Below are 11390 nucleotides of genomic sequence, written 5' to 3'. Positions count from 1 at the left end.
GGGGGGGGGGGGGGGGGGGGGGGGGGCGGAGGGGGGGGTGGGGAGGGGAAGCGGCACTGGGCAGAGCCAGCCAGAGCCCATGAGGTGCCAGCCCGGATCACGGGGAGGGGTGCAGAGAACTCTTCCTGTCTGTTTCTTCATCTACTTAAAGGAGGAATGTCCCCAGTGTCTGCACCTTGACCCACAGCAGGGCTCTAGGCAGTCCCCGAGGGGTGGGTGGGCTGGCGGGAGCTGGAGCCTTGGTCTGAGCTCAGAGGCTGGCGGGCTTGGGAAGATACCCTGTCAGGAACCTGGCCCCCTACCTTCCCAGCTGCCCACCCTCTGGGCATGCTGCCCACTGCCAGGCTCTGCCAGGGCATCAGCTCCTGCAGCAGGGCTGTCCCCAGAGTCCAGCACACTGAGCATCCGCAGCTTTTCTGTCCCCTGCCTGTCCTCTGAGTCTGGCTGCTGCTCACCACAGGTCTGTCCACCCAGAGTACTCTGGCTGCTTCCAGGCCACGCGTGCCTCTTGTTCAAACCGTGTGTGAAGCACATGATCCCCAGGCCTGAGCAAGAGTCTCGAGGGTCCCCGTGGACCTGAGCGGCTCTTCCTCCCTGAGGTTCACAACTAGATGGCTGATGAGGGGCCTGACGGCAAGGCTGTGTTCTCTCCCTCCCGTGTTTTTGCTGGCTAATAAAGTTGGGAATTTTGCCATCTTGGAAGTGCTGTGGGGCTCTTGCCTTTCCTCCCTCGCCCCACTAGCTCCTCCTGCAGGGTGTGGACAGCCTCACAGCGTTGGTCTGGTTTCTGTTCACGGTGCTGCCTCTGCCTCTGACCTGCTCTGCTTCTCCAAGGGCTCAGTGCTTGGCCTTGGTCTGGAGAGAGCCACTGATTGCCCGGAACCCAGCACCAGGGAGAGAGAAACAGAAGGGTCCAAGGCCTCCCGCTCTCCAGACACTCCCACTTTACTGTCCCAAACTCAGGAACCGAGTACAGCCACCGCTGCCGTGGGAGAGCTAAGAGTTCTGGATGAGGCGTTACTCATGGTCAGGATAGCTGCTTCCTGCTCTGAGCTCATGCCCTCCCTCACCCTGGATGCTGTGTTCCTCCTGGGCCATCCCAGGGTCGCCCCACCTCGGCTCATGGGGGCCACTCCACCTGCTCGGGCAGCCATGCTGCAGTGGTTCTCTGCAGGATCTCGCCAGCCCCGGGCCTCTGTCATGAGTTTGCCTGGAATGCAAGCTCCTCTGAACACACTGCAGTGTCACAAAGAGACAGAAAAGGCCAACTTGGGCTAACAGGGAAGAGATCTGCGTGGTTCTCTAGGCTCACCCAGCCCCTGGGGCTTTCTAAGTATAGCCCAGCTCATGGCTCCAGGGACCCATCTCCCCCAGACAAGAGCAAGCTGGGCAGCACCTGGGTCTTATTCTGCTGGCCTCTCTGTGCCCCTCGTGTGCACTAATCCACTGGGAAGGGGTGCCGCCATCACCACTGACAGTGTCAGGTGGGTAACTGAGGCACGTGGTGGGAGCTGCCTTGCCACCCTCTAGGCCTCTGCTCTCCCCTGCCCTGTCCCCACCGAAGTGCAGTGATGGGGAGGCCCAGTGCTCCCACCCCGTCAGTGGCGGGCTGTGACTTAGCCAGGGGCTGTCATGTGGCTGGGCTAGGGCATCGGTGTGTGGAGCAGCTCCCACCAGGTAGGGGCACGACCCCAAGCCCCTTGTGCAAGCCAGCCCAAGGCCCCTTCCCTGGCCCCACCTCCTCACTGCCCAGAGCCACCCACCCCAGGGGAAGCCCTGGCAAAGAAGTCACCAAATGCTGCCCCTCCCTCCACACCTGGCCCTTCTGGGCAGAGGGCTCTGGAGCTCACTGAGCCTTGCTAACAACTGTCCAGAGGAGCATCCTTCCCCTGGGCTCTACCCCGACCCCAGTCTAGAGCTCTTGTTTAAGCTCAAGTTCTCCCTGTGGCCCCTCATCCCTCCAGCCCAGGCTGGTTGGGGGGTTGCATTGTGAGGGGTATAGCCTTGGGGCAACTGGTCAGAGCTGGTAGGTCAGGGTGGACCTGCCAGGTCCCAGTGGGCTAGGATTAACCCCTTGGTTGCTGGAGAGTGGTGGGACAGCCATGGGGGGTCATCAGCATCTCCTCCCCCAGCGCTATGTGATCCGTGTGAACCTGCCTCTGAGGGGGTCAGCTTTGTTCTTCTCTGGAAGATGGGTGAGTGGCAGGGTGGGGCAGGAGCCCCCAGCAGCCTTCCAGGCTCCAGAAACCCCCTCCCCTGTCCTCAGAGCAGCCCTTGGCTGTGGAGATCGTTTTCTCCGAAAATTGGTTTTAAATTAAAGGAGGTGCTGAGGGTATGTGCCGGCTCAGCACTTTCCCAGGTGTCCATAATCTAATTTCATCAACGAGATCAGGACGGATGTTGGCTCCTGTCAGAGCACTGCAGGAGGCTGGGACACCGTGGCCGGCTCAGCACTTTCCCAGGTGTCCATAATCTAATTTCATTAACGAGATCAGGACGGATGTTGGCTCCTGTCAGAGCACTGCAGGAGGCTGGGACACCGTGGCTGGAGGCGGACGGTGCAGGCCCCCAGGCGGACACCCTCCCTGACCGTCCAGGTCACGATGCCCTGGGTTTCCATGACAACTCACCTTGGGTGTCTTGGGGCATCATCTTAGCCAACCTGCCCAAGCCCACTCCTCCCCAGGCCACCTCGATGTGGGCTCCCTCACCCTGGCCCCCACCCAGCCCGGGCACTGCCCCGTCAGGTGTTCTTTCATCCACCACACAGACCCCCCAGCTGAGCTTCACTCCATTTCGCAAAAACCTGACCAAAAACCAAATCCAGCACTCAGCTACCACCCAGCCCCATGCGAATGCCGGCCTGCCCTGCCCCTTTGCACATGCGGCCCGCCAGCGGGAGGCCCCTTGCCAGTGCTGTGGCTGCTCTGAGAATCCTGCACCCAGGCGCTCAGTACACAGTGCTCAACAGAGCTGCTCAGTTCAGTGTTGGGCAGCCTCTTCCCTCCCCTATGCCCACAGCACACACAGGGGTCCCAGCAGATGGCGACAAAAACTGGCCTTGACCTTGGAGCTGCTGCATGGATGGGGCCCAGGAGATCCCAGGCGGGCTCTGGGATCAGAAAGAAAGCCTGGAGGAGGCCTGCTGCGGTGGTTATTCCTTTGCTAACTGCTAGAGCTGCATAAACCCTGGATTAATGTGGACTTTATCGTTCCTGAAAAGTGGAGGGTAATTGTGATGTGCTAATGAGCTGCTATTAACGGAGTCTCTACTTTCTGGTGATGTTTACGGCCCAAGCCTGGAGGTTCCCAGCTCCTGCAGCTGCATGGCAAAGCCATTGAGGCCCCTGCCGGTCCATGCTGGGGCAGGGTGGGCCCTGCTCTGCCTGCCATACACTCCCTCAGGGCTGACAGAGCCTGTCTCAGGGCTCAGAGGCGCCCATCCTGGCGAGGGTGTCACAAACGCCCACCAGGCCTGCGATCTGTGGTCAGAGGGAAGCTGGGCGGCACCCATGGTACCAGCGCCCCTGTCAAAGACAGCTCTTCCACCTGGTGTCCCCACGCCTGGGGAGGCCACAAACCCCTGTACCCCCGGCAGGCAGAACCCCCACAAATGCCCAACCTTTCTGCCTGCTCAGGTGAAAGTCAGTGGGGGTGGGCAGGGCAGTCCCGGCCCACGTGCAGGAGAGAAGGAAAGAGCTGGGCTTACCTTGTCGTCCACGCCGCTCTCGCTGTCACACTGTGGGACAGAGAGAGAGAGGAGTGAGTCAAGCCCAGCGCCATCTGCCCGGGGCACGGGGTGGGGGAATCCCTGGCCACATGTCAGGTGAGAGCCCCCAGGCCCAAAGCCAGGAGAGAAACAAGACAGGAGGACCAGGCAGCCCAGGCTCAGGACTGGACCTTGACTGGGCCCTTGGGTGGGACAAAGGGCACAACCAGGTGACTCCCTCAGGGGTGAGCAGGACCCTGCACCCCCTAGGACCAGGCCTTGTAGCCCAAGATAGAGACCGAAACTCCCATCCCAGGTCAGCGTGGAACCCTCCTCACCCTAGATGATGCGTGGAACAGCCACACCCCTGTCAGGACCCCTATCCTACCATGTTGAGTTCTCTGGGGGCCCATGGTGAGAGGACAGGGCTCCCCACACAAGGGGCTCTTGCTCCCGGGCAAGGGTCATGACCCCAAATGCTCTGTGAGCTCCCAAAAGGACTGGGGCCCAAGGGTGCTGTATGGGCCAGGAGACCTGGCAGACAAAGCTGTAGAGAGGCACAGCCCACAAGCCCCCAGTCCCTTCCCCTGGTCCGGAATTTCACCAGTGGCCCTGGCACCCCCAGCGCCTCATGGCAGGAGTGGGGCTGGCCCAACCATGCTGTGCCTGCGCTCAGGGCAGAAACAATGTCCTCTGAGGACCCATGTGTTAGCTAGCTATTTGACAAAAGGTTGTGATAATTAAGAAAACAAATCTTTGTTTTCCACCTTCAGTAAGCAGAGCTTTAGAAAGAACACACTGCTCTAGGAACCACAGCAGTTCCTCCTAAAAGAATAAAAAAAAAAAAAAATCGCTTCCTAGCAACTGCAATTATGATACGTTCATGTCAAATGAATTATATTGCTGAAAATAAATCTCTCCAAGACGCACAAGAGGGTGATCCGGCTTTAGTCAGATGGGTGCGAGGCAGTTTTATGTGTTGTACTCCACTTGATTAATACAGGTAATCAAATTATACTGCCTTCCACCGTGCCCCCAAATTGAAGGCTATCATGTTTTCAATGACAAAGTTCATAGAGTTGTATAAAAATGTGCCTCATGCCTTTCTAGCCTCTCACTTGCAGCCGGAAAGTGCCATTTCCAGCTCAGTGATAAGTGACCTGCAAAGCAGGCTTGATTGGTGAGACCCTGGCCTGGGAGCCTGGAAGACAGTGGGGAGCCCAGCCTGGAGCCTGAGAAATGTGGGGAGCTCAGCCTGGGACCCTGGGGCGCGGAGAGAAGCCCAGCCTGGGAGCCCAGGGGACAGTGGGAAGCCGGCCTGGAACCCGGGGGACAGTGGGAAGCCGGCCTGGAACCCGGGGGACAGTGGGAAGCCGGCCTGGAACCCGGGGGACAGTGGGAAGCCGGCCTGGAACCCGGGGGACAGTGGGAAGCCGGCCTGGAACCCGGGGGACAGTGGGAAGCCGGCCTGGAACCCGGGGGACAGTGGGAAGCCGGCCTGGAACCCGGGGGACAGTGGGAAGCCGGCCTGGAACCCGGGGGACAGTGGGAAGCCGGCCTGGAACCCGGGGGACAGTGGGAAGCCGGCCTGGAACCCGGGGGACAGTGGGAAGCCGGCCTGGAACCCGGGGGACAGTGGGGAGCCGGCCTGGAACCTGGGGGACAGTGGGAAGCCCAGCCTGGAAGCCTGAGAAACGGCAGGGAGCCTGGCCTGGGAGCCTGAGAAACGGCAGGGAGCCTGGCCTGGGAGCCTGGGGGATGGAGGGGACCCTGAACTGGGAGCCTGAGGGATGGTGGGAAGCCCGGCCTGGAGCCTGAGAAATAGTGGGAAGCCTGGCCTGGGAGCCCAGGGTACAGTGGGGAGCCTGGCCTGGGAGCCTGAGGGATAGTGGGGAACTCAGCCTGGGAACCCGGGGAATGGTGGGGAGCCTGACCTGGAATCCTGGGGGATGGAAGGGAGCCTGGCCTGGGAGAACAGGGGACAGCGGGGAGCCTGGCCTAGGACAGGTATGGGCAAGGACCTTCTGACAGGCTTTGCATCCCAGCAGCCCAATGGACCCGTCTGCCCTGACACTGCACTACCCCTGGAGGGGTGGGCCAAGACCCCCATTTAGGGTGTCCTTTTCCACCCAGCAGGAGGAAGGTGGGATTCTCTCCTGGCTGCAGAGCTGTGGCCAAGCCCCCGTTCCTGGTCCTCAGGATGAGAGGCGGATGGGAAGCACCCCACATGCACCTGCCCCATGGGACCCTGACACACTTGCCAGCCTCATAGCCCTGGGGCCCTTGAGGCCTCAGTCTCCCCCTGTGATAGGGGCAGGACGGAGTGAGAAAACATGCGACATGCATCCATGTTTCATGAGGAAAGTCCTGGGAGGAGAACTGACCAGGCTCAGCTGGGAGAGAAGAAAATGAAGAGGATGTGGGTCTGGGAAGCACAGAGGGAAGGTGATGAGGCTGAGGGCGAGTGACTGGAATGTGCGGGGATCATCAAAGCTGGAAGAGGGAAATCAGGCACTTCAGGATGGCCCCTCTACGTGCCTAGGACCCAGGAGAGAACGGGAGAGCAGGGAGCCTGGCCTGAGGGGGGCAGGCAGCAGGAGGAGACCCCCACCCACACTGAAAAATGCTTGTGGGGGGTGGTCAGGTGCCCCCAACCTTGCATCCAGGGCTGCCAGGGCCCCCCAATCAGACCTCTTCCTGCTTAATTAGTGCCGCAAAGCCCTTGAGTTGGAAACTGCAATCCCATCAAACTGTCAGGGTGCCGGTGGGGGGATCAGGCCTTGAGGGCAGCATGCCTGTCACTTGGGGCCATGCAGATGCACCCATGGCCTGGGGGCCACCTGGGACACCCTCCATGCTTAGCCTCTGCACCTGTCCCCATCCTCCAGATCCCTGCTGGGCCTTGGCTGGCACCAGGACCTCAAGGGTTGAGCCAGCAGCTCACACAGGCCCAGGCCTGGTTGCAGATCTCCGCACGGCTTCTGGGTCTGTGGCTGGACCACACCAGGCCAGGTGGTGGTTTAATGTACCCCACACCAAGGAGGGAGTGAGGGGTGCTTTCTAGCAAGTGCCTGAGAGGACAGCCATGTGGATACTATAATTAACCCAGCAGCACGGCACCACCAGTGAGTGCAGGCAGGTTGTAACAAATTCACGTTATTAAGCCCTACTGAATTAATGTTTAACTGCAGTAGAGTTGGAACTGAACAAGGCAATCAATCAGGACAAGGAAAGAAAGAAGAGCCACATCTGTCTTGTGGAAGCTGCCTGCATGAGGCGACCTGCAATGGATGGGGCTGGGATTGCAGCTCTTGGGAGCATCACCCTGGTGTGGGACTGGGTGGTGTCAGACTCCAGACCCCAAGGGAATGTGCTGGGTATGGCCAGGATGCCAAGACACGGGGTCTGGAGGAGATGTCTGTTCTGACACTGCACTGCCACCTACACTTGACCTCTCAGCCTTGACTTCTCTGTGCCTCAGCTTAGGTTGTTGTGTGGCTTCAATGAATGAATACATGCAAAGCACTAGGACAATGCTGGGTATGTAGTCAGTGCAATACACATGTGTTACAGTATCACCATCATCATCACCACCACCACTATCATCACCACCATTGTCACCATCATATCACCTTCACCACCATCATCATCATAGTTATCATCACCATCACCTTCACCATCACCTTCACCATCACCACCACCACCATCACCTTCACTATCACCATCACCACCACCACTATCATCACCACCATTGTCACCATCATATCACCTTCACCACCATCATCACCATCATCATCATAGTTATCATCACCATCACCTTCACCATCACCACCACCACCATCACCTTCACTATCACCATCACCACCATCACAATCACTGCCATCATCATCATCACTATAATCACCTTCACCCACAATCACCATCTTCTCCATCATCATCATCGCCATCACTATCATCACCTTCACCACCATCATCACTACCATCATCACCTTCACCATCACCACCATCATTGCCACCAGCATCACCATCACCATCATTATCACCACCATCACCATTATTACCTCCACCATCATCACCTTCACCATCATCACATCATTATTACTACTGTCCCCTACAAAGGCCTGAACAAGGGGATATCCTCCATCCTGGAGTAGTTGGATGCCCAGCCTGAGAATTTTAGGGATCATTATTACTACTGTCCCCTACAAAGTCCTGAACAAGGGGATATCCTCCATCCTGGAGTAGTTGGATGCCCAGCCTGAGAATTTTAGGGAGATGTCTTTCAGCCCCATCATTATTCCTTCTGTCCCCTACAAAGTCCTGAACAAGGGGATATCCTCCATCCTGGAGTAGTTGGATGCCCAGCCTGAGAATTTTAGGGAGATGTCTTTCAGCCCTGGAAGTACCCACTCTTGTCCATGACTCCCATAGCAAAGGCTGGAAAGGTGAGCACTCTCTTGGCCCCAGTGAGACCCTGACATCAACCCTTTCCTTCCCTCCTCACCCTAAGCTCCTACCCCACCCAGCAGCTAGCACCCTACCACCCTGCACCATGCTGTCTGCAGGCCTACAAGCTCCTTCTCAGCCTGGCCTTGATCCAACAATGGCTACGAAGACAATGTGTCCACGTCTCCACCAATCCCTCAGTCACACCAGAGGGTCGCCATCCTGAGTGCACATCAGCATCACCTTGGGGCTTTAAGCCACACTGAGGTCTGGGACCCCTAGGCCACTTAAACCTGAATGCCTATTAGGGTGCAGTGACTCTCATGAGTGGCCAGGGGAGAGGGCACTGCCCTAAGCCACAGGGCTCAGCTCCTGCCTTCTGCCCAGGGCCCCTGCAAATTGAGTATATGCTCCCAAGGCATGGGGTGGCCAGTGTAAGGCACCCTGTGGTGGCTCAAGACCACTTATCAGTAAGAATAGAGGCTGAGTGTGAGCCCCACAACTCAGCCCCCTCTGGGTTCTGTGTGGCTGTATCTGCCCACGAGCTGCCCCAGCCTGCCCAGGCGGGGTGTGAGAGCCATGCAGGGCTCAGGACCAAACCCACTTCAGCTCCCAGGAGCCTTGGTTTCTCCCTCTATGCCACAGTGGGTTCCCCAGCCACACCAGGGTCACTGCATGTCACCTGTGTCCTGAGCCACATGGGGCTCAGGACCAAACCCACTTCAGTTCCCGGGAGCCTCACCTCTGAGCCTCAGTTTCCTCATCTGCAGAGGCAGTAGTTCCTTCATACTACGGTGGGTGTTAGGATTAAATGAATCATGTGTGCAGTGTGTAGAACAGCAGCTGTCTGCAGTCAGGGTTCACTCAGTACATGTGAGCCGCTGTCATTGCTGTCACCGTCACCTTCAGCATCACCACCCTCCACTCAGCCCTTTCCCTCCTGCCACCTGCTTTGCCCTCGAGCCCCACCCCCCTGGCCCAGCATGGACCCTCTCACCTACCAGTGCCCCCCTGGTTTCCCAGGAGCACCTGCTTAGGCAGTCAGGAGAACTTGGCCTTTACCCACCCAGCCTCCCCATACACCTCTGGAAACCTGAGCGGCTGCCTGCTGGGGTGGGGGCCGCTCACCACCCATGTGGGGCATTCAAGCAGCAACAGAAACACACTTTTCTTCTCTCAGTGTGATCGTTAATTACCGCTTCACAGCAGTGCTCAGAGGAGGGCCGGCTGTCTCCCATTGCTCAAACAAAGGCATGAAAAATTCATGAGCTAGGAGACCCTGCCACCAAGGTCTGCTGCTCCTACCCAGTATTTCAGTGTCCAGGCCTGAGGTGATGCTGTGCAACCCAGAGAGCCCATTGGGCAGGAGAGGGGCGGGGACCCTGCTCAGTGTGGGGCCTCTGTGTGTGACGGAGACAGAGGGGGTCAAGAGACTGTCCTGGGGGACATCTGGGCCCCACCCTGGAGGAAGGTACTGGAAACCCCCTCCAGTCTCTGCTTCTGCCTTCCCAGCTTCCCAATCAGATGACCCCACTTCAGTCCAAGGGTCAGAGAGGGGCTGAGGGCAGGGCTGTGGGCCAGCTCAGGCAGGGCTAGTGTGGGTCAGGTTTCTGGCTGCTGCAGTGCACAAGCTGCACAACTGCCCATGGAGGTCCTGCTTGCAGAGTACCTGGGGCAAGGAGAGGGTCTGACCCCTCCTCACCAGCTGAAAAAACGCTCCTGAATACACTGCCACCTGCAGAGGCCCAAGAAGCTGTGCACTAACGTGATAAAGGAACAAGAACATCAGCAGAATTTATGGCCTGGTGTGAAAAGGAAGGCAATGCTGAAGCCCCATGACATGGCCCAAGGTGTGTACACGTGTGTTCCCCTTGATCCTGCTGGTGTGTTGATACACTTTTCCTGTGCCTGAGGACCTGGGGAATTCCAGGTGGGCACAAGTCCTTAGGCATGTGCAGCATCTGCTCTAGAGTGTCTTATGGCACATGTATCTGCTGTGTGCACATGTGCCTTAGAGTGTCCTGACGCGTGCCTGCATGGCTCTCACACATGAGTGCCTGGGCATCCTGCCCAATGGGTGCTTCCAACCTCGGATCTTGCCACATGTCCCCCGCATGTGGTCAGGGCTGCCGCCCACGCTGACTGTGCTCAGGGCTGCTGGACTCCCACGGCTGCGGAAGGACAGAAAGTAACTTAGCTGCTCGACCTATCCTCTTTGCGCTTGCATCTCATAAACTCCAGCTCCCAAAACATGGCACGGTGGGAGCAGGTTCTGGAAGAAACGTGGGGTAGGACAGCCAGTGGCTGGCGGCCCTGCGGGAACCCATGCTCCTCCGTCCATCGGGGCACGAAGGTGCCACTTTTGTGTGTGCTGTGCCTGCTCCATAGGGATGTAGAACACATTCCAATTAAGTGATTCAGCTAAAATAAGAAGCTGTGAACCAACGTTGCACGGGCGGACCTGTGGCCAGGGGAGAAGCCTGGGGAGGAGGTAACGCACTGAGTTTAATACTGTGCGAACTGTTCTCATGATAATCAGATTGTAAGATCATTTTAATATCTGGAGATATGTTGGTCATTTTTCTTCCTTTTACGCCCATCTCAGTCATGTAAATTATCCCGCTGCTCCACAGCGCGAGGGTTTCAGCCCAGGCTCTTCTTCCCCTCCCCGTCAATGGGCATGGGGAGGTTGGGACTGCGTGCGTCACCCACATAGGGGCTGCCCCCAGGGAGGCAGGTGACCTGCCAGCTTCACCCTCCCCTTAGGGCTGATGGACCCTCATGGGCCGGGGTCCCAAGGGTGGGGGTGCTGGAGCCGCGGGGCCAGGAGAGTCCTGACTCTGCCACTTACTGGTAAGGACCCAACGGAGGCTGGGAGATCAGTGGAGCTGGTTTATGCTGGCTGTGCCAGGGCAGCGCCAGCTCCACAAGCAGCGCTGTGAGATGGGGTGCATGACACGGCTGGGCACTGTGGCCCCACACTGCACGCATGCTCGCAGTGTCACAAGCCCCTTTCACAGAGGAGAAAGTGGGGGCTCAAGGAAGAAGAGCAAAAGTGGGGCAGGAGAGGGGCCCTCCTGTCCAGCAGGGTGGAGGGAGGAGCATGTGGACAGAAGGGAGTTTGTGGTGGTGGGAGGCAGCCTGGGACTAAAGGGGGCCTGGGGCTGCTGAGAGCTGAGGTGGGAGCAGCAGGATGGCTCTGCGGGGTTCGAGAGCCAAGATCGGGTGCACTGTG

The 11390-nt window shown here is 58.4% G+C and overlaps 1 protein-coding gene across 1 annotated transcript in view; it reads right to left on the bottom strand.

The window, feature by feature from the left end:
* Positions 1–11390, bottom strand: part of FBRSL1 (fibrosin-like 1) — a 94681-nt gene that overhangs the window by 37322 nt on the left and 45969 nt on the right. Inside the window, exon 6 of the mRNA XM_008566203.1 lies at positions 3710–3739. Within this exon, the coding sequence (XP_008564425.1) occupies positions 3710–3739 (30 nt within the window). The remainder of the gene's footprint in view (positions 1–3709; positions 3740–11390) is intronic.

This window comes from Galeopterus variegatus, unplaced genomic scaffold (genome assembly GCF_000696425.1).
Source record: "Galeopterus variegatus unplaced genomic scaffold, G_variegatus-3.0.2 Scaffold228, whole genome shotgun sequence".
NCBI classification, from domain to species: domain Eukaryota; kingdom Metazoa; phylum Chordata; class Mammalia; order Dermoptera; family Cynocephalidae; genus Galeopterus; species Galeopterus variegatus.
The sequence above is the reverse complement of the archived record's forward strand: the minus strand, read 5'-3'. Positions and strand labels throughout refer to the sequence as shown.